Below are 24,480 nucleotides of genomic sequence, written 5' to 3' on the forward strand. Positions count from 1 at the left end.
AGTCTCTCCAAGCCTCTCTGTATTTCTCCTGTTGGTCATTTCTTATAGAACAATAATATTCCATAACATTCATATACCACAGTTTACCCAACCATTCTCCAATTGATGGACATCCATTCATCTTCCAGCTTCTAGCCACTATGAAAAGGGCTGCCACAAACATTTTGGCACATACAGGTCCCTTTCCCTTCTTTAGTAGTTCCTTGGGGTATAAGCCCAGTAGTAGTATGGCTGGGTCAGAGGGTATGCACAGTTTGATAACTTTTTGGGCATAGTTCCAAATTGCTCTCCAGAGTGGTTGGATTCTTTCACAACTCCACCAACAATGCATCAGTGTCCCAGTTTTCCCACAGCCCCTCCAACATTCATCGTTATTTGTTCCTGTCATCTTAGCCAATCTGACAGGTGTGTAATGATACCTCAGAGTTGTCTTAATTTGCATTTCTCTGATCAATAGTGATTTGGAACACTCTTTCATATGAGTGGAAATAGTTTTAATTTCATCATCTGAAAATTGTCTGTTCATATCCTTTGACCATTTATCAATTGGAGAATGGCTTGATTTCTTATAAATTAAAGTCAATTCTCTGTATATTTTGGAGATGAGGCCTTTATCAGAACCTTTAACTGTAAAAATTTTTTCCCAATTTGTTACTTCCCTTCTAATCTTGTTTGCATTAGTTTTGTTTGTGGATTCTGGCTTTTAATCCAGTCTGCTAACCACTTCCTCTTTATGGGGGAGTTTACCCCATTTATATTTATGGTAAAAATTTCCAATTCTGTATTACTTGCCATCTTGTTAACTCCTGCTTATGCTTTTCTCCTTTCCTTCCTCCTTACTACCATCCTCAGTATTAAACTTATGAGTACCACTTGCTTCTCACTGCCTTCCCTTTTTAGTATCCCTCCCCCCACCTTAGAGTTCTTCTCCCTATCTTACCCCTTTTCCTCACAATTTCTGTATTCCCTTCCACTTAGCATACTCCTTCCCATTTCACTTTTCCCCTCCTACTTTTCAATGAGGTGGAAGAAGTTTCACCATAAATCGAATATGTCTAATATTTTGCTCTTTAAGCCAATTCTAATGAGAGTAAGATACATACTATGTTCATCCCCCTCTATTCTTTCTCTCAGATATAATAGATTATATTATATATATAATATACATACGTTATATATATGTATATATATATATGTCTCAGATTTTTCTATCATAAAAACCATCTCCTTCATCATTTCTTAAAACACAATTGCATTCCACTATATATATGATAAAATTTTAGCCAGATACCAGTTGAGAGCCATTCTCTCAGTTTCCAATGTTTTGCCAAAATGAAAAGAAATGCTACAAATGTCTTATACAAATGGGTCTTTTTTCTTCTTTCTTTGATCTTTTTTATATTCTTTGATCAATTATATTGCTGGATCAAAGGCAACTCATGATTTAATTGCTTTCAGAATGGCTAGATGTGTTCACAACTCTCCCAACAGTGCATTAATGTATTTGTTTTTCCATAGCTCCTCTAGCTTTTCTGTCTTTTCTGTCAATTTTGCCAATCTGATAGTTGTGAGGTTATACCTCAGATTTTAAAAATTTATATTTAATTATAGGTAATTTAGAATATTTTTTCCACATGGCTACTGGTAACTTATATTTTTTCTTCATAAAGTTTTCTATTCATATTCATAGGCCATTTATCAAATCCCCATGCATCTGTAACTACCTTTTTTTCTCAAATTTTTGTTTCTAATTTTATCTGCATTTGTACTTATTTTAAGCTTTTTAATTTTACATAACCAAAATTTTTCATTTTTACCTCCTGTTAGCCTCTTTTTTTCTTGTTTGGTAATGAACTCTCTTCCTATCCATGGATTTATCTTCTATGTTCCTCTAATTTGCTTATAAATGTCATCTTTTTAGGGGTGGAGGAATAGGCTAAATCATGTATTTGTTTGGAATTCGTCTTGGCATACATTGCGAGATGTTGACCTATACTTAATATTTGCCAAATTTCTTATAAATTTTCCTAACTTTTTTTTAATCAAATAGTTTGGTGTTCTTCTAATGGGTGGTATTTTGGGGCTTGTCAAACACTAGGTTACTATACTCATTACTTCCATACATTGTGTCTAATCTAGTCTTCTGATTAATCTATTACCCAATATAAAATTATTTTCATGCCATCTCTTTCTTCCCCTCTTTTTTCTAAATAATGTTTTTGATTCTTGATTTTTTTTCCTCCAGATGACTTTTGTTACTATGTTACTTAACTCCTCTAATCTTCTGATAATGTGTCATATCACTAATTAAGGAAATTAATTTAACTAGTATTTTATTGTTATTATATTGATCTGTCCTATCCATGAGCCATTCATACTTTTCCACTTACTTAGATCCATCTTTATCCTTGTAAAATGTGCTTTATAACTATGTTCATACTGTTCCTCTGTGTGTGTTGGTAGACTGACTCTCCATGTCTGTTTTATATATTATATATACATATATGTATATGTATATATAATTTTTTTTCCTGAGGCCATTGGGGTTAAGTGACTTGCCCAGGATCATATAGCTAGGAAGTGTTAAGTGTCAGATTTGAACTCAGAGCCTCCTGACTTCGGGCTGGTGCTCTATCCACTGTGCCACCTAGCTGCCCAGTCTGCAATATTTTAAATAAAAGTTTTCTATCTCTTCCTGATGAATTTTGTTAATAATCTATAGCACAGAGATGCTTTTTTTTTAGTTTTATTTCCTATCTTGCAATTTTGTCAGTTGCTGATTATTTCAAATAGTTTTTTTGGGTTTTTTTTAGTTAACTTTCTATGGTTCCCTAAGTAAACCATGATATCATTAACAAAAAGTGATCATTTTATTTTATCTTTACCTATGCTTAGTCCCTCAATTTATTTTTCTTGTATTGTTATAGCTGGCAAATCTAGCACTTTATTGAAGCGCAATGGAGATAATGGACTTCTTTGCTTTATCCTTGACCTTTTTTTTTTTGAAAAGCCTCTAACTTATAATCATTACAGATAATTCTGATTCTTGGCTTTAAGATAATACTTAATATTTGGAGAAAAGATCAATTTATTCCTATGCTTTATAGGGTTTAGAGTAAAAATGGCAATTGTATGTTTTCAAAAATATTTTCTGCATCTATTGTTACAATCATATGTTTTTATCCTTGTTATTAATATGGTCAATTATGCTTATAGTTTTCCTAATATTGATCTGGCCATAAATTTTTCATGTAAATCCAGCTTTCCTGGTAATAGAGTATACTTTGTGATATGTAGTTGTGGGGTTTTTTTTAATCAAAATTCATTAAGAGATATTTGTCTATGGCTTTCCTTCTCCATTATTCACCTTAGTTTAGGTATCAAGATCACATATATATGTCTTAGGAATAAAATTACTGCCTCATAACACAGTTTAAAATATGGTACCGCTAAATCCCCTCCCTTTAATGCTAAACATTTTTCATTAGTTCTTTTAATATTCTTGACCTTTTGTTCTTCTAAATAAGTTTTGTTATCATATTTTAACTTTAATTTTTGGTAACTTGATTTTGATTGCATTGAATATATAGATTAATTTAGATAAATTGTTATTTTTATTATATTGGCCCAGTCTACCCATTCACAATTAATAGTCCTACAAGTATTTAAGTCCAATTATTTAAATTAAAGTTAAATGTGTAAATTTTTTTATACTTTTGTTCATATGGTTCCTGTATTTGTTTTGGCAAGTATATGTAGTCTCATGTATTTTATGTTGTCTAGAGTTATTTTAAATGGAATATCTCTTACTTTATCTTCTTGAAGGATTTAGAAGTTGATGATAGGAATGCTGATTATTTATGTGGCTTAATTGTATAGCCTGCTGCTTTGCTAAAATTATTACTTAGATTTTCTAATAACTTTGAGTCTTTAGGATTTTCTAAGTATATCATCACATCATCTGCAAAAGAAATAGTTTTATTACCTCATTATCCATTCTGATTCCTTAATATCTTTTTCTTCTCTGCTATTGCTAGAATTTCCAGTATAATATTGAATGATATTCATAACAGTGGGTATCCTTGTTTCACACCTGATCTTACTGAGAAGACTTTTAGTTTATCCCAATTAAAATAACACTTGCTCATATTTTTAGATAAATACTGATCAATTTAAGGAAAAAACAATTTATGCCCATACTTTTTTCAAGTGTTTGTAATAGCAATGAGTGCTGTACTTTTTCAAAAGATTTTTCTGCATCTACTGATATAATCATATGATTTTTGTTACTTCTATTATTGTTATAATCAATTATATTAATAATCTTCCTTATATTAAACCATCTCTATATTCCTGGTATAAATCCCACTTGGGATTTATTCTGCAAAAATTATACAATCTTTCTAAAATATTATTGTAACCTCTTAGCTAGAATCTTATTAAGGATTTTTATATCCATATTCATTAATGAAAATGGCCCATAATAATTTTTCTCTGTTTTTAGTCTTCCTGGTTTAGATATCAATATCATATTTGTTTCATAAAAGGAATTTGGTAAGACCCCTTCTTTATTTATTATTCTAAATATTTTATTTAATAAATATTGGGATTAATTGATCTTTAACTGTTTGATAGAGTTCTCTTGTAAATCCATCTGTTCCTGTTTTTTTGTTTTTGTTTTTGTTTTTGTTTTTTTTAAAGAGGATTATTTATGGCCTTTCTATTTTTAAGGTAAGTCTATTTAGATATTTTATTTCCTCTTCTGCTAAATCTAAATAGTTTATTTTTTGTAAATACTATCAAATTGGGCAAAATTAACACCTACTCCTATTTATTACTCCATGGTTTAATGTAATCCTTATTTTAATACCACACAATGTAGTTCCACAAAATCAGCATCATGCCGCAGAGATAGCATAATTCAATGGAAAGGTTTTGAGTTTTGAAATCAGAAGACCTTGAGTACTGGCTCTGTCTCTTATTATATATAACTCTGAAGATTTCACTTTCATCATCTATAAAACAAAATGACTGGCTAGATGACCTTCTTTGTCATCTATAAATCCTATAATTCCAGCAATATGACAATGGTAGGGATGGAAGAGAAAGGTAACAACAACCAGAGAAAGCAGCAGCAGAGATGATTATGTTATGCAACAAGACACTTCATCCAGAAGGCAAATTTAAATGCAAATTTTAAATTGTATTTAAACTATATTGGGCATTTCCATTTCAATCTAATTTGCATTCAATTTTTAGACAAGCTCCTCCTAACTAAGCAAAACAAACATCTATAGATTCTATTTCTCCTAAATTTCTTTACCTGTAGAGTCAACACAGCCTTTTAAGGAATTAAAGATCTAGATGTCAAAATATAACAATAATCAATAACACATCATAAAGGAAGGGTTAGACTTTTCCGAGGAAAATAGGCTTTTTGTCTAAAGGCTTACAGAATAATCCTAATTGTTTCATTAGTAGAATTAAAAAACACATTGAAGTAAATTAAGCTAAATATTGCCATCTTAAAGATGAAGTAGCTGAGATTTAGAAGAGTAAATCAATTGACTGGGCGGAAGTCTCACCTTGAATTGGGGCAGTTAGAGTGCTGAATCTTAAATTTCCATATGTCGATTTCTCCACATTCTCCTCTATATAAAGCTGAAACACTAGGATTTAAAATATAATCAAATTGTAGTGAGTCATGATTATATATATACATTACATTACATTACAATGATAAATATTATTAAATCTTTCTCTAGCTAGTACCTGAGCCTGTGTTCTGTTTTGGAGGAAGCCCCAAAGGCGCTCTCTCTCTCTCTCTCTCTCTCTCTCTCTCTCTCTCTCTCTCTCTCTCTCTCTCTCTCTCTCTCTCTCTCTTTCTCTCTCTCTCTTTATATATATATATATATATATATATATATATATATATATATATATATATAAAATGAGAACAATTTGATTTGGAACTATGTATGCCCAAAGGGCTACAAAACTACTACAAAACCTTGATCCAGCAATGCTTCTACTGGGCTTGTATCCCAAAAAGATCATTAAAAGGGAAAAGGACCAACATGTGCAAAAATATTTGTAGCAGCCCTTTTGTAGTAGCAAGGAAATGGAAATTGAGTGGATGCCCATCAGTTGGTTAATGGTTTAATAAGTTATGGTATATGAATGCAATGGAATATTATCATTCTATAAGAAATGATGAGCAGGCTGATTTCAGAAAAGTCCAGAAAGGCTTACATGAACTGATGCAGGGAACATTGTACACAATAACAGAAAGATTATGTGATGAAAAACTATGATAGACTTAACACTCTTCAGCAATACAGTGATCCAAAACAATTCCAAAAGACTTGGGATAGAAAATGTCATCCACATCCAGAGAGAGAACTGTAGAGACTGAATGTGGATCAAAACATACTATTTTCACCTTTTGTTCTTTCTTTCCTTTTTCCTTTTGTTTAATTTTTGTTTCCAATGACTAATATGGAAATACATTTAAAATGACTCTACATGTGTAACCTATATCGGATTACTTGCTGTCTTGGGAAGGAAGAGAAATAATTTTTAAAAAGAAAAAATATTAGGAAGTCAAATCTATCTTTACATATAATTGGAAAAATAAAATACTATACAGGAATAACAATAAAAAAGAAACTACATAAATAGGTAGGTGAATATTCAGTAAATATAGAATTTGTACTGAAAATATAATTTCTTCTTTAATTCTGAAATTATTTACACAACGAAATGCCACTAATTATTTTATTATTTTACAATATTAATTTACATTGATAATATTACTATATTTGACTTAGATTTTCTATAATAAATCATTGAGGGAATCATTATCTAAGTTTTTTTTCATTTAAATGTTATTCTTTTTTATTGAATTCTCAAGAACTTTCAAACAAATTTTCTGTGGTTCCCCAATGTCTATCTAAGTAATCTAAAATCTTCAATCCTCAATTCTCTAGAATATGACGCCAAAAAATATTTTCTCCTACTCTTCACTGTTTAGTTACATTGCTTTGTCCATGTAATTTCTTTAACCCAAGTGGCTAGAGGAGGGAAAAGTAAGGCAAGTGCCCTTGCATAATTCTCCCTTAATTCAAACCCAATTTATTTATTAATTTGCATGTCACAGCTTCAGCATCTGGATATCATAGTAATCTTCAAGAATAAAGGACAACAAAACCTGCAATGAACCACAATTTACCTTTAGCAATTGAAGTCTTCCCTATCTTCAAAGCTCTTTTGGAATGCTAATTCCTCAATTAACTTGCTCTGATTCCCCCAAGCCAGAAATCATTCATTCCTTGGAACTATCATTCTTCTCTGTGTGTACCTTTCTTGGGCTTTTTTCATACTTTTGTAAATGGCTTTGTAACTTTCTTTGCATCCAATTCCTTGCATGCTTGATCATTTTCAATTGTGTCTGACTGACTTTTTTTTTCCCCCTATGGCCTTCTTAGCACAAATATTGCAATAGTTGCCTTTCATTTTACAGATAAAGCAATTGAGGCAAACAGGCTTAAGCAACTTGCCCAGGATCACATAGCTTGTAAGTATCTGAGGCTAGATTTGAACCCCAGGACCATTATTCTATTATATCACTTAGCTGTCCCCATAGTTTGTATACAAATGCTCAATAAAAGTAAATTAAATATGTATATGTGTGTGTACTTGTGTGTGTGTATATATATATATATATATATATATATATTCAGCATATATGTTCATTATATATGTGTATAGATATGAATACTTGTGTATTTTGTGTATATTTGTGGGGGTTGTGGTTTTACATATATGTGTATACATTATATGTATATGTAGAAGTGTATCTATATATATAAGTATATATAAATATATAATATACATATATATATGAACTTGTTCTAGTTATAGGAACAACTGCTACTATTAAATAGGATCAAAGAGTTAGACATAACTGAATCGGCTCAACAACAATAACAAAAGGAAAAACTTAATGCCAATTAGATTTATTAAAAAATTGAATAAGATATCTAGAAAGGATTTGATTCCTGAATCTGTATTTCTGAAAATGATGGATCACCAATTGTCAGAGATATTTTCTAGAGGAAGGTTCTTCTTCAGATATGATTAGATTAAATGACAAATCAAGCCCTTTCCAACTCTACAACTCAGAGATTCTGGATTATTTTTAATGTTATAGAGCCCTCCAATTAAAAGGGATCTCAGTAATTAAATTGTCTAACTCATAATCAACATGTGAATCTTGCCCATAACACTTATCACACATGATTATGTATCTTCTAAAAAACTTCAATGAGTTCTCTCACGTACACGTAAGCTCATTTTACTTTTGGCTAGGTCTGTTTGTTTTAAAAGTTGTTTTTCTTATTTTGACTTCTGGATTTGTTCTTCAATGGTTTGTGTTTTTAGTTCTGATTTCTGGGATTTAAAAAAAACTCACCTATTCTATTTTTCCTTATTTCCTTTCCACATGACAAACTTTTAAATCATGAACCATCTATGCCTTCTCTTCTGCAAACAAAGCATTCTCAGTTCTTTAAATAAGATTCATATGTCAAAGTTTTACTTCATGATTTATCTTTTTAATATGATCCAATTGGTCATTATTCTCTCCAGAATGTTACCTAGAACTATATGAAATATTTTTACTGACATTTATCAGGGAAATTTTAGAAAGGATAAGTATAGGTCTATTAGATTACCCTTGAAAGTCCTTCCATTTCTAAGATACTACAAGAAAATGGACTGATCATTGCAGCAAACTCCCAAACTATAAACTTCCTCCCATCTCAATGGTTCTTTAATACATTTAAAATATAAGCCACTTACACATTCCATAGTCATTCTAGGTCTCTGTTTAATTTAATGTAATTTTGACAACAAATGAGAATTAGTGAGCATTAATTTTCATTATTTAGGATTATAGATCTTGATTATTTGACTTGATTTTGTTCTGAATAGATGCAGTACATTGTTTTTTTTATTTAACCCAATTTTCCCTGTCTTAGGGCAGAAATCTAAATTAGTATATGATTAGAGGATAGGATGCAAATCTGCATATTTTTCAAAATGTTCCCCCAAAAAAGTTTAACATAATGACTGAGAGCTTACAATTAAAGTGGTATGATACATTATACTATGTACTGGACAGTTATAGCACATTTAAGTACCAGATAAACATACACAGAATATTTTTTGTGGGTAATTCAATATTTGGAAGTTAGCTTGATTTTTTCAGCTTAAAATAACTTTATTTGTTACATATTTGATTAATATAGAAACTTTTTAAATTTTCATTAAATTACCAATTTAAAAGGAAAGCTTTACAAGTACAAAGAAGGGAATACAAATTAAATACTACTAGTCATAAAATAAAGTGTTAAATGTTAAAGTAACAACAAAAATATTTTAGTTTGATAAAGACAAAATTTTAACATTTTAAAATAAAAATTTAGAATAAATTCACATGTATAATATATGCTAAAACAGTTATTTTGCCTAAAATTGAATATGGCACATTTTTAAAAATGAAAGTCACTATTCTTACTGATGGAAAGGTTGGCAGTTTACAAATAGTTTTATTCATACCATTTTTGTGAGTTGAATAGTGCAATAACTTATCATTTCTTGAGTGTTGGGACAATTTTATTTTCATCTTTGTATTCTAAGTTTCCAGGTTAACAGACATAGAGTAAGCATTTGAATTTTACAGACAAAAACCTTGAGAACAGAGAGGTTATTTATTGTTCAAGGTTACCTACTTAATAGCATAATTATTTAAAGTTATGTGCTTCAGAATAATTACTGGATGAAGAACTTGCATAATGGTTACGTTGTTTATTTAAAGATATTACCAATCATTTCTTTGAAAGCACATATGAAAAACTCTGCATGGGTATGACATCAGAGTACTTATCTAAATATGTATAATTTTGTCTCATTCTTATCTTTTATGTACTTTTCTTCACTTATTACTCCAACATAAAGTACCAGAATTTATGATGCTTTACTATTTTCTCACACAAAAAAGTATTTTATTCAAACAGCAATTACTGTAGCAAATACCAGTTGGAGTCTAAAGCTGTGATATAAAGAGTAGATGGATTGTAAACACTCTCATCATAGAGTCCTAACAAATTATTAAGAACACATAAATCCTTAATGAAGAAAACTATAATCATTGAAACAAGTGAATTTGAAGTATATCCCATTAAGGAAATGTTGATGAAAATTATGGTACTTTTTAAAAATAGTAAAAATCTGAAAAGATGAGTGCAAAGGACCAATTATGAAACCTAAGGTATTGGGTTGTTGCTATGTTTATTATCATCTACATATCTATGTTTTAAGTTTTAGTATGAATAAAGGAAAGATTTAATCACTTTGAATTTTTGTCAATCTTCAGAGAGACAAAGATCAAGATGGTTGAAAAGGTTTTACAATAGATTATATTTGCTTTCCCAGTATTTTAACACCAAGTCAATTTCTGAATAAATCAACCACAGCACATTAAATGAACTCTAGATCTGTGACTTCTCAAATGCTTAAAATACTAGCTGTAGTAAATTTATTCCTTTAATAGAACCTATTAAGACAATGGACAGAAATATATCTCATTCCTTTGAGGAGAGGACATCCATATAATATCTTCATTAAAAATAAAACTGTTTTAACAAGCCTTGTAATTGATTATTAATCCAAAGGGCCTGTTAATTTTAAGCCAAGTGTACTTCCAAATATTAGAAAATATTTTCATCTGAAATATTAGATTAAAGATCAAATTAAACTTGGAAAAGAATGCCTTTTAGCTCAGCTAATCCTTTAAATTACAGTCTGGGTGTATCTAGGAAATACAAAAATGTCTGGATGATTTAAGTAAAGTAAATAACATGATTGATGGGGCAATATTCTACCTCTTCCAACTCAGATTTGAATTTTCTGAGTAAAAAAGTTATAAAATTGAAGGAGCCAACAGTTTTCCATTAATAATATATCTTCATGTAGACTAAATTTGGACATATAATCTCTTCTTATAATATCTGAGTTTATAAAAGTTATACTAATAAGTACTAACACATAAATCAATTAATTAAAAGCTTGACTAAGATTCCTTTAGGTAATATAGTCTAGAAGGAAAAGTAAAGAATGATTCATTAATCAAGTACCATTTATAAGTCACTTAAAATCTCTGAGCCTGAGTTATCTCACATCTAAAATTACAGAAATAATAACTTTTCCAGGAATGCTGTGAGGATAAATGAGATAATAAGTATGAATTCTTTTAAGGGCTCTAAGCATCACAGGCTAGAAAATTTCAAGACATAGGAATCTATATACAAAATAAAAATTAGTAAGTCAAGCTAGAATTTGAATTAGAAGCCATTATCTTATTTTTTTATAAATGGGGCAACAAGGAGAAATTTTCATTTTCAAAACATAAGTTAATTAAATCTGAAAATAGGAACTAGTCCTCTACTGGCTCAAAGTACCACAGAATAAATAATAAGATAGATTTGTGGACACCAAAAATTCATTTAATTTATAATTATATTCAAAAACCTTTCATATTATTCAAATATCATTATTTCAACACTTCTTAGTACTTCAATAAATCTGTATCATTATGAATATGGATACTCTTTCTAAGAGGATGGTCAATAACTTTATTTAGTACATCCAATGTCGACTTTTAAATCCTCAATACAGGGTCTGATTAATATGCCTTTATATTTCTTGACACAATGTCATAACAAATAGAGTATGTGAATTGTCCTTGAGTTATTTTTTCTGATGACATTCCTTTATGGCAATTTTTCAATAGTAATATGTCACAGTATACAAACACACACACACATACACACACACACACACACACACACACACACTACATTTCTCAATTGTTCTTTCTATAATCAATTCATCAGAATCTGTGGAATTCCATCTCTCTCTCATGAAGTATAATAGTTTTAACAACATGGCCCCTTCATTTAAGGAAGAAGCTTGTGATCATTAAAAGAACTGTAATTCTGAAAGACAATTTGGCTAGATATCTTCATTCTGTTTAGATGAGTCCAATTCATTGCCAATCTTAGTAATTTTTCAAGATATGCATATTTTACAGGTTAGTATTAAATTGCATATCATGGTCAACACAATAGACCTAATCTATCCACTTTATTTTTACTTTCATATATTTAGGACAAATTCTTTTGAAGAATTATAGATTTCTTGTGTTACAGAGGAAGGGACCTTGGATTTTCAATTAGAGGTCTTAGTTTAAATTTCTGTTTTGTTTTTCCCTATTTGATCTTTAGAAAGTATTTCTTCCTTTTTTGGTCTGTTTCGCCATCTAAAAAAAGAGAGGGTCCGATTAATTCATCTAAAAATTCATTTTTATCTCAAAAGCTAAGATCCTAGGATCATCTGATTATTAATATCTATCCAGGTATAAAACAGGAATGATACTCTTCATAACTACTAATCATATTCCTTCTCTGCTCTTCTTGTCCTGATGTTTGGTTTACCTCAATTAAATTTATTTAGATAGCCTGCATACATATCTATTCTTCAATCCATTTTCTAATGTGCAGTGCCAACAGCTAATTTCAATAGGTCAAGGTGGTTACGTATTCATAAAAGAAATGATTTTGATCTTTAACAAATAAAGTCTGCATTTAAAAAAAGTTGATTTAGAAATAACTCACACATCTTTATTATTTTCTGTTTCATGGAATCAATTTTATTTCTCATTTTGTTAATTAGTTTTTATACTATTCAAAGTATAAAGTATTTCTCATGTAGAAATAATACATATGTCATATTGTAGACATATATGTGGGTATCTATATCTATAAATATATATGCACATCTATTCAATGGATTATGGCTAGTATTAATATATTTTAATTGCTTAGCTAAAAACTGACACATATTACTTATATATACTTATATATTTTGTCTTCTCTTGTTTATTATTTATGAAATGTATTTTCTAACATTTTTGGCAATCTTCCTCATGCATATATTTGCAACTAAAGTTTACCCCTCATATATGTAAGCATATATTGATTTACTTTGGAAGATTTTAACAAGTTATTTGTATAATTTTTTTACTTCCTTATCCTCTGCAACAGATTCTAGTTCATATGCTGTCATAGTGCCCTGTAATTTAAGATGTCCAAGTACACCAAGGAATATTTCTTATTATGTTTAGATATATAATAAGCCAATTCTATCAATGTCTTTGTTTTCCTCTCCAATAAAAATTTATGGAACATCTTTCTATTTGACTCTTTCCTTCAAGTTTCATTAATAAGGATCTTAAGATTGGCGTGATTTAATACTTCTAGTAACATGTCTAATAACATGTCTAGTAACAATAAATAGTATGAGACAATGTGACTCAATACTTTCTGATATTTTCTCTATTAATCTGTTATGTTTAAAGAATCCAAAAGTGGCTTTATTGGATTGATGACCAAATTATAGCATTTTTTCTGTCATACATTGTTGTAAATAAGAGTTCTTCACCAAGCAGATAGCCCAATAGTTTTGGGCCCCACATATTTAACTGTTCCCCCATAAAGTAGGTCTAATCTTTAAAGCATGGTAGAATCTTCCAAAGATATAGCATAGTTGTAGAGAACCAAAAGTCACCTCCATATCATGATGAGGTATCCACTAGGATTTTATGAAGGATTTCAATTAAATCCCATAAGTGAGGAAATCCCAATGAATATGGACCACAAATTGCTACCATTATTAAAATCTAAAAAGGAAAGAAAAATATGGGTATCCTCCAAAATTGTCATCAACAATTATATTTTTAAATGACAAGGAAACCAAATAAGGTTCTGTCAATTTTTAAAGCACTTTCAACTGGTTTTTTGGGGGGGAGAATTATTACATTCTGTATACTCCAATGACATGTTAAAAATATTCCTTAAGATGAAGCCTAAATTTTTTTGTCATTTTCTTCAGAAGGGACTACTCATTTAAAATCACATTTATAATCAATAATTATAAAAAAAAAAGAGTAGTTAGTTTAGACTTAAATGGACCTGCAAGAAAAAGAATCATATAGAAAATACAAATAGCATATGCTTATAATAAATGTTGAAGGCGGCAATGGTAAACTACTTCAGTATCTTTGCCAAGAAAACCACAAATGGGGTTATGAAAAGTCAAACACAACTGGAAAATGATTGAACAACAAAAACCATAAATGTAATAGAGTATTTTTGAGCGCCTACAATTATCCATGCACTGTGCTAGTTGTCATGGAGAGGTAGAGAGAAGAACAAGCCAAATCTATTCTATGTTGACATCCTTAATGTCCTGAAAAGCCTTAATAATTGTTTTACAAATCAGTTAGCAAACCCAAAGAAAAAAAACATTCACTAACAACAAATAAAAAGCACGTTTTAAAACACATTTCAATGTGTTTAGTGAATAGACAGTCTAAATTTTAAAATGCACAACAACTAATTATTCATAATTTATGTGAGACACTTAGGCATTAGGCAAATCACAAAAAAAAAAGCTAATTAAGCTGCATGGTGTTGAAAGACAATCCTTTTTGGGGACCCTAGTTTCTAGGAGGTATTGATTAGAATACTGAGAAAGGTTCTAGAGAACTTTCACAACTGTCTGCCTAACAAAGTTCTGAATTTAGCAGAAGTGTTCTGCATTGTAATATTCAGTGATGCCTGGGGGATACATAACATGGGATGATAAAGTCTTTTCTGTGGAATTTAAGGAAAAATGAAATAGTAGCCTAACAATTCTGAAAACCTCAAATTAATGGCTTAACCAAGAGAAACTGTACACTTTACTTTTGGAGACTGCCCTCTATATGGATCTAATACTCACAACCTCCCACAACACTAAATCCAAAACCTAACTTCCCTGAACAAATCTCCTTCATCCCGCTAGCACAAGAATGTTCTATACATTTTCCTGCCTACCCAAAATATACAGGGATTATCTAAGAATGGAATGGCAGCTTACCTTCTGATATGGCCTGCAGAGATTGAAGTAGAGAATGCTGTACCTCTGATAGAGCCCTTGAATTATGAGCAGACATCTTGGCTTTATCCTTATCCAATTCTTTCGCCCTCTTCTTTCCTTCTTTCATATCTACTTTCTCTATTATAAATAAAAAAGAAAAAATTATATTCAGTTCTATTTCAAAGCCTCAAAATGCATTTTTATTGAAAGGAAAGATAAAAATGTAACATTCTTCACAGTTAATAGTAGAATCTCCAGAGTCCTTTCAAATATAACTCCCAACATTTAAAAACTCACTAAATGACCAAAATATTATTACTTAATTGACTAGATACTTGACAGTTTAAGGATACACTCTTAAAATATTTTACTTAGAGATTATATCAAAAATAATTAAATACCATTAAGATGCTACTGTCACTACCATATTGATTCAAAAGTATCCAATGCTTAAAGACTATATCCTAAATGAGAATACTTTGAAAGGAAAAATAACTGTTAAAAATTAAATTTAAAAAACTATAGAAGAAATTTAAATAAAATAATAAGTATATATTACATTTTATTTTAAATAAAGCCAACAGGGAGGGGGAAGCAAGTATGGCACACAATTCAAAACACTACTATATTTATTTTGAACTATGTGTCAAATTATCTTTCACTGAAATTTTCTATTGAATATATAGCAATGTAATTACATAACTAGGTAATACTAAGGTAAGTCCTTTTTCTCATGACAAAGTTTAAAAGAATAATTGTAATCCTTCTTCAAGATATATCACTACTAAATACTCCCAAAATTTAGCTAGGAATATTCTTCATGGAATTTTCATCCCGGAAATCCTACTACATTTACCCTCAAAGGTAATATTGTACTTTCTTAGGACAATGCCTACTATAATGTTCTTGTTACATACTTTGCCATTTCTTGTTGTTGATCTAATACATAGGACTTTCAAGAGTGAGGGCAAGATGGTAAAGTACAACAAGTAGTATACAGCTGAGCTCTTCCAAAATTCCCCTCTGAACAACTTTAAAACAATATTGCAAATTGAATTCTGGAGTGGCAGAGCCAATAAAAGGTCAGAGTGAGACATTCTTCCAGCCCAAAACAATTTAGGAGGTCAGAAAGAAGAATCTGTAACATGGGGGAAAAGACTGGCTTTGAGTCCACATGAATGAAACATTGGATTACAGGGGATGACTATACTAACACTGGATGTAGGACCAGAAACAACTCCAAAGTCTATAATCAAGAAAGAACAAAAGCCTTTAGGAACAGAATAGGTTCTATATTACTTCTAGTCCCAAGGAATCAGAGATCCTTTCTAAATGACCATATCTCTCCCTTTATCTTGGAAGCAACAAAAATCTGTAGCTCTGAAATCATCAATGTGATACAACTCAAAGTTGGAAGCAGTGCCCCTCTCCTCACAGCAACAGTAATAGAGCCCAATTTTAACATAAAGTTCAAAATTATGAAACAAAGTGAGAGAATAAGTAAATAACAACACCCAATTAAATACCTAGATGGAAATCATGTTAAAAAAAAATTAAGATAAATTAAATTGAAAGTGAAAAAAAATAATAAATAAAACCAGGAATTGTTTTTATAAATAAAAATAGATAAATCAATGGTTAATTTGGTTAAAAAATAAAGAAGAAAACCAAATTACTATAAATTTACAAAATTACAAATCAAAAAATAAAAGGGTAAAAAATACCACCAATGTAGATGAAATTAAAGCAATTATTAGAAATTATTTTGCCCAATTATGTGTCAGTAAAATGACAATCTAAATAAAATGGATGAATATTGACAAAAATATAAACTACCCAGTTTATCAGAAAAAGAAATGGAACACAATGCTATCTTTAAAAAAGAAATTGAACAAGCCATCAATAAGCTCCCTAAGAAAAAAATTCTAGGAACAGATAGATTTGCAAATGAATTATCCTAAATATTAAGTAACAATTCCAATACTATATAAATTATTTGAAAAATATAAGTAAAGGAAGAGTTTTCTCAAATTCCTTTTATGACATAAATATGGTTTTGAGGCCTAAAGCAGGAGAGCAAAAGCAGAGAAAGAAATCCAGTATCCTTACTGAATATTGGTATAAAAATATTAAATAAAATCTTAGCATGAAAGTACAGTGATATAATACAACTATCATTATATCCTATGACAAGGTAAAATTTATACCACAAATACAAAATTACTTCAAAATTTGGAAAACTATGAGCATAACTAAACATATCCTTAAAAAAAAAAAAAATAAATAAAAGCAAAAACCATGCAATCAACTCAATAAAAGCCTTTGACAAAATACAACACCCATTCTTATTATAAACACCAGAAAGCATAGCAATTAATAGAGCTTTTCCTAAAATAATAAATAATATCTATTTATAACCAAAAGCAATTATTATATATAGGATAAATTTGAAGCCTTGCCATTGCCTTCAAGGTGAAGCAAACATATCTATTATAACAATCATTATCCAATATTGTACTAGAAAGGATAGTTATAATATTAAGACCTGAAAAAGAAATAAATGGAATAAAAATAGACAATAAGGAATATCATTTGTGAAGATGATATGATGGTATACTTAGAGAACCCTAGAGAGTCAAATAGAAAACTAATTAAAACACTTAAACACTTTAGCAATTAACCCACATAAATTATCAGCACTTCTAAATATTACCAACAAAGCATGAATCAGCATGAAGAAAGAGAAAGAGAAATTGTACTTAAATAACTGCCAACAATATAAAATACTTGGGAGTCTACCTGCCAAGACAAACACAGGAATAATATTAACACAATTACCACACGTCATACAAATAAAGATAGATCTAAACAACTGCAGAAATTGCTCATGGGTAAATTGAGCCAAGATAATAAAAATAGCAATTCTACCTAAGCCTATTTTATTTAGTGGCAAATCAATCAAACTATTGAAAAACTAGCTTTTTAAAGAAAATAAGTAAATAAAATAAATAATAATACTAATAAATGAATACAAATAGTAACAAAATTTATCTGGAAGGAAAATGGCTAAGAATATCAAGGCAAGGCAAGCAATGAAAAAAATGTGAAGAAAGGTGGCCTACCAATTTCAAATTTCAAATTATATTAAGAAATGGCAATCATCAAAATAATGTAGTCCTGACACACCACAGAGTGGTGGATCAGTGGAACAGATTAAATAAACAATATATTGCAGTAAATAACTACAGTACAGTACTGTTTAATAAATTCAAAGTTTCAAAATTCTAGGGTAAAAAGTCACCAACTGACAAAAAGCCAAGAAAACTGGAAAGTGTTTTAACAGAAACTATGTCTAGACTACCATCTCATACTATATGCCAAGATAAGTTCAAAATGGATAAATGATTAATAGGTACAGGATAGTATCTTATGTAAATTGAAGTAGCAGAGTAAAATGTACCTGTCGGATCTATGGATAAGAGAAGAATTTGTGCCAAGAAGGAGAAAGATTATGGGAAATAAAATAGACAATTTTGGTTACATGAAACTAAAAAGCTTTTGGACAAATAAAATCAAATGCAATCAAAATGAGATGAAAAACAACACTGTGAAAAAATTTTCAGCAGGTCTCTTGATAAAGGCCTCATTTCTCAAATATATGGGGAACTGAGCCAAATTTATTGAAATAAGCTATTTCCCAATTGATAAATAGTCAAAGGATATGAATAGGCAGTTTTCAAAGAATAAATCAGTTATCAATAGTCATTTTAAAATATTGTAAATCACTCCTGATTAGAGAAAATGCAAATTAAAACAACTCTAAGATATCACCTCACACCTCTCAGATTGGCTAACATTAGAGGATAGAAAAATGACAATGCTTCAGGGGATATGAAATAAATTAAGACACTAATGCACTGTTCTGGATTTATAAAATAGACCAAAAGTTCTAGAGAAAAATTTGATACTATGCCCAAAAGGCTAACACTACTAGTCTTGATCCCAAAGAGATCAAAGAAGAGGGAAAAGATCTTACTTGCCAAAAAATATTTATAGCAGCTCTTTTTGTGGTGGCAAAGAATAGAAACTAAGGGGATGCCCATCAACTGAAGAATGGCTGAAAAAATTATGATATATATGATATATGATTGTGCTATGACAAACAGATTTGTTTCCAAAAAACCTGGGAAGAATTATATGAATTGATGCAAAGTCAAATGAACAGAACTAGGAAAATTATACAGAAGTAATACTGGATGATAATCAACGCGAAAGATTTAGCTATTCTGATGAAGACAATGATCCAAGGGAAAAGGGGAGATAAAAAGAGGGAAACTACATCCCACAAAGAGGCAAAGGAAACCTATCATATCTGAGGGAATTTAGAGAGGGGGAGGAACATTATGCGAATCTTACTCTCAAAAAAGTTGGCTCAAAGAGAAAATAATTGACATATTTGGTTTACAGAGAAACTTCTCTTATCTCTTTAAAAAGTGGGAGAGGAAAAGGGAAAAGGAAAAGAGTAATAAGGGAAGGGTACAAGAAAGGGCAAGGGATTCAAAGGGGGTAGCAGGGATCCTAAAGAGGGAGAGCTGTGTGACACAAGTGGTGCCCATAAGTTTAATACTGGGAAAGGGGGAAAGGTGGGGGCAAGAAAAAGAAAGGCATAATCTGGGGATAATAAGATGGCAAAAAAATACAGAATTAATAATTTTAACTGTAAATGTGAATGGGGTTAACTCTCCCATTAAGCGGAGATGGATAGCAGACTGGATCAAAAGTCAGAACTCTACAATATGTTGTTTGCAGGAAACACATTTAAAGCAGGGAGATACAGAGTAAAGGTAAAAGGCTGGAGCAGGATCTATTATGTTTCAGGTGAAATCAAAAAAGCAGAGGTAGCAATCCTTATCTCAGATCAAGCAAAAACAAAAATCAATCTAATTAAAAGAGATAAGGAAGGAAACTATATCTTGCTAAAGGGTAGCCTAGACAATGAAGCAATATCAATACTAAACAATATGCAGCAAGTGGTATAGCATATCTAACTTCCTAAAGGAGAAGTTAAGAGAGTTGCAAGAAGAAATAGACAGCAAAACTATAATAGTGAGAGATTTCAACCTTGCACTTTCAGAATTAGATAACTCAAACCACAAAACAAATAAGAAAGAAATTAAGGAGGTAAATAGAATATTAGAAAAATTAGTTATGATAGATCTTTGGAGAAAACTGAATGGTGACAGAAAGGAATATACTTTCTGCTCAGTAGTCCATGGAACCTATACAAAAATTGACCATTAGGACATAAAGACCTCAAAATTAAATGCAGGAAGGCAGAAATAGTAAATGCTTTCTTTTCAGATCACAATGCAATAAAAACTACATTTAACAAAAAGTTAGGGGTAAATATACCAAAAAGTGATTGGAAACTAAATAATCTCATCTTAAAGAATGATTGGGTGAAACAGTAAATTATAGACACAATTAATAATTTCACTCAAGATAAAAACAACAATGAGAAATCATACCAAAATTTGTGGGATGCAGCCAAAGCAGTAATAAGGGGAAATTTTATATCTTTAGAGGCTTACTTGAATAAAATAGAGAAAGAGAATATCAATGAATTGGGCTTGCTACTAAAAAAGCTAGAAAAAGACCAAATTAAAAACCCCCAATCAAATACGAAACTTGAAATTCTAAAATTAAAAGGAGAAATTAATAATATTGGAAGTAAAATTGAATTAATAAATAAAACTAAGAGTTGGTTTTATGAAAAAACCAACAAAATAGATAAACCTTTGGTAAATTTAATTAGAAAAAAGGAAAGAGGAAAATCAAATTAAAAAGGGAAAGGGAGAATTTTCCACCAATAAAGAGAAAATAAGAGCAATAATAAGGAGTTATTTTGCCCAACTTTATGCCAATAAATTTGAAAACCTAAGTGAAATGGATGACTATCTCCAAAAATATATGCTTCCCAAATTAACAGAGGAGGAAGTAAATTGCTTAAATAGTCCCATTTCAGAAAAAAAAAAAAAAATAGAACAAGCTATTAATCAACTCCCTAAGAAAAAATTGCCAGAACCAGATGGATTTACATGTCAATTCTACCAAACATATAAAGAACAATTAACTCCAATGCTATATAAACTATTTGACAAAATAGGGAATGAAGGAGTCCTACCAAATTCCTTCTATGACACAGACATGGTACTGATACCTAAACCAGGTTGGTTGAAAACTGAGAAAGAAAATTATAGACTGATTAAACTAATCTATTTATTTAGCACTATACCAATCAGACTCCACAAAAACTATTTTAAGGACCTAGAAAAAATGACAACAAAGTTCATTTGGAAAAACAAAAGGTAAAAAATTTCAAGAGAATTAATGAAAAAAAAATCAAATGAAGTTGGCTGTACCAGATCTAAAATTATATTATAAAGCAGTGGTTGTCAAAACCATTTGGTATTGGCTAAGAAATAGATTAGTTGATCAGTGGAATAGGTTAGGTTCACAGGGCAAGATAGTGAATAAAAACAGCAATCTAGTGTTTGACAAACCCATAGACCCCAGCTTTTGGAATAAGAACTCACTGTTTGACAAAAATTGCTGGGAAAATTGGAAATTAGTATGGCAGAAACAAGCCATTGACCCACACTTAACACCATACACCAAGGTAAAGTCAAAATAGGTTCATGACCTAGGCATAAAGAATGAGATTATAAATAAATTAGAAGAATATAGGATAGTTTACCTCTCAGACCTATGGAAGAGGAAGGAATTTATGACCAAAGAACTAGAGATCATTATTGATCACAAAAGAGAAAATTCTGATTATATCAAATTGAAAAATTTTTATACAAACAAAACGAATGCAGACAAGATTAGAAGGGAAGTAAACTAGGAAAACATTGACTAGAATGACAGAGAAAGATAATGCAGAAAGTTGGAGGGGATGTGGGAAAACTGGGACACTGATAATTGTTGGTGGAGTTGTGAACAGATTGAACCATTCTGGAGAGCAGTTTGGAACTATGTTCAAAAAGTTATCAAACTGTGTACACCCTTTGATCCAGCAGTATTACTCCTGGGCTTATATCCCAAAGAGATTTTAAAGAAGGGAAAGGGACCTGTATATGCAAGAATGTTTGTGGCAGCCCTCTTTGTAGTGGCCAGAAACTGGAAACTGAGTGGATGCTGAATAAATTGTGGTATACGGATATTATGAATAGTATTGTTCTGTAAGAAATGACCAGCAGGATGATTTCAGAAAGGCCTGGAGTGACTTACATGAACTGATGCTGAGTAAAATGAGCAAGACCAGGAGATCATTATATACTTCAACAACAATACTATATGATGAACATGGCCCTCTCCAACAATGAGATGAATCAAATCAGTTTCAATAGAGCAGTAATGAACTGAACCAGCTACACAGTGAAAGAACTCTGGGAATTGACTATGAACCACTACATAGAATTCCCAATCCCTCTATCTTTGTCTGCCTGAATTTTTTATTTCCTTCACAGGCTAATTGTACACTATTTTAAAGTCCAATTCTTTTTGTACAGCAAAATAACTGTATAGACATGTAGATATACATTGTATTTAACTTATATTTTAACATATTTAACATGTATTGGTCAACCTGCCATCGGGGAGAAGGCATGGGGGAAAGGAGGGGAAAAGTTGGAACAAAAGGTTTTGCAATTGTCAATACTGAAAAATTACCCGTGCATATATCTTGCAAATAAAAAGCTATAATAAAAAAAGCTATAATGAAAAATGCTATCTGCCTACAAAGAGAAAACTAATGAGTACCAAATGAAGATTGAAACATATTTTTAACTTTCTTTATTTTTCCTAGGGCTTTTTGTTTTATTTTGGCTTTTTTTTGACAATTTGGCAAATGTTGAAATATATATAATCAATATCAAATTGCTTTCCTTCTCAAGGAGGATGAAGCAGGAGGAAAGGAAAGAATTTGGAATTAAAAATAAATGTTAATAATTATTTTTACATATAATTTGGAAATATTTAATAAAAATGTTAAAAGAAATCCAGTGAGTAATCACACACACACACACACACACACACACACACACACACACACACACACAGTAACTTTGGAGCTAAAAATTACTTCATTTAAAACCTTCTATCACTCCCCAAAAGAATTCTTACTTAAATCTAATGATTTTAATTTAATACAGGAATTTGCCATATAATGTTAGAAACAAAAGCAGTTCTATTATTTTAAACAGTGGGGAACTGAAAAGCTTTAAAATGGAAACAAAAATATTTATGTGTCAGAAATCTTATCTGTATTTTACTCATTTTCAAAACCAATTAGTGGATAGTAAAATGAATTGTTTTTGAAGTATTTTTGAAGACATAAAAATAAATAAATATGGGTTGATAGCCATTTGTTGTTTTTTTTTTTAGGAAAGACACCATTTGGGATATTCTTGGTGAAAACAATGGTGTGGTTTGTCATTTCCTTATCAATTCCTTTTTTCAGATGAGGAACTGAGACAAAAAGATTAAGTAACTTGCACATGGTCATATGGCCAGTAAGTGTCTGAGGCTGGATCTGAACTCTGGGAAGTGAATTTTTCCAGACTCCACACCCAGCACTCTGTCTGTCCATGGGGCCATCTAACTGCCCCACAGAAAATGGAAAAGAGAATGCTAAAACTTTCTGGGTATTTTTCAAATCGTAAACTTTCCCAAAACTGTATAAAACATTGAACAAGTTTTACAACATAGCTAAGTTTATCTAAAATATATATTATTCTATTAATACTATTATTTAATCCCACATGTGAATTTATATTCATTAGAGGCCTAGCATATTACAGTTACAGCTAGCATTATGACTGACACTATGACATATAACTGACTTTTCCATATTGTTCCTCCTTTTAAAAATTAAATCTACTTAGAAAGCTGTAGAACTAGAACTTTACCTTTACCTTTTCTTTTGCTTTTGTTTATTGTTTTTACTTTTTTTTTCCAAATGTGAAATTCTTTCCTAATAATTTGATAATAAAGCCAATTTTTTTCTCCTGAGTAAATATTTGTCTGATACAAAATATTTGTTTTTTTACAATATTTGCTTTTCTTCTTTATTCCCCCTTCATACAGGTAGTACATTTAAAAAATGTATCAGATGAAATTGTATTCTAATGTCTTATTATTATACAAAGACCAGAAATTTTATATTAAAAATCTGGAGAAGTATGGTGATGAGTTTCCCACCCCCCCCCCAAGTTTTCTTCAAGGGCAAAACAGGAACACATCACAAAACAAAATTTAGATTGTGGCATGGATCTTTCCTATTTACATTTATTGGGTGTTTTTATTTAATAGCATTCCTATGCATATGAAAGTCAATAAATTATCAGCTATTTAACTGAACAATCAATAAGAAAT

General features: G+C 30.4%; 1 protein-coding gene across 1 annotated transcript in view; it reads right to left on the minus strand.

The window, feature by feature from the left end:
- ADGB (androglobin) overlaps window positions 1–24,480 on the minus strand; it is a 259,554-nt gene that overhangs the window by 161,303 nt on the left and 73,771 nt on the right. The window contains exon 9 of the mRNA XM_074264682.1: window positions 15,026–15,180. Coding sequence (XP_074120783.1) covers window positions 15,026–15,180 — 155 coding nt within the window. The remainder of the gene's footprint in view (window positions 1–15,025; window positions 15,181–24,480) is intronic.

Source organism: Sminthopsis crassicaudata, chromosome 4, assembly GCF_048593235.1.
Source record: "Sminthopsis crassicaudata isolate SCR6 chromosome 4, ASM4859323v1, whole genome shotgun sequence".
Taxonomy (NCBI): domain Eukaryota; kingdom Metazoa; phylum Chordata; class Mammalia; order Dasyuromorphia; family Dasyuridae; genus Sminthopsis; species Sminthopsis crassicaudata.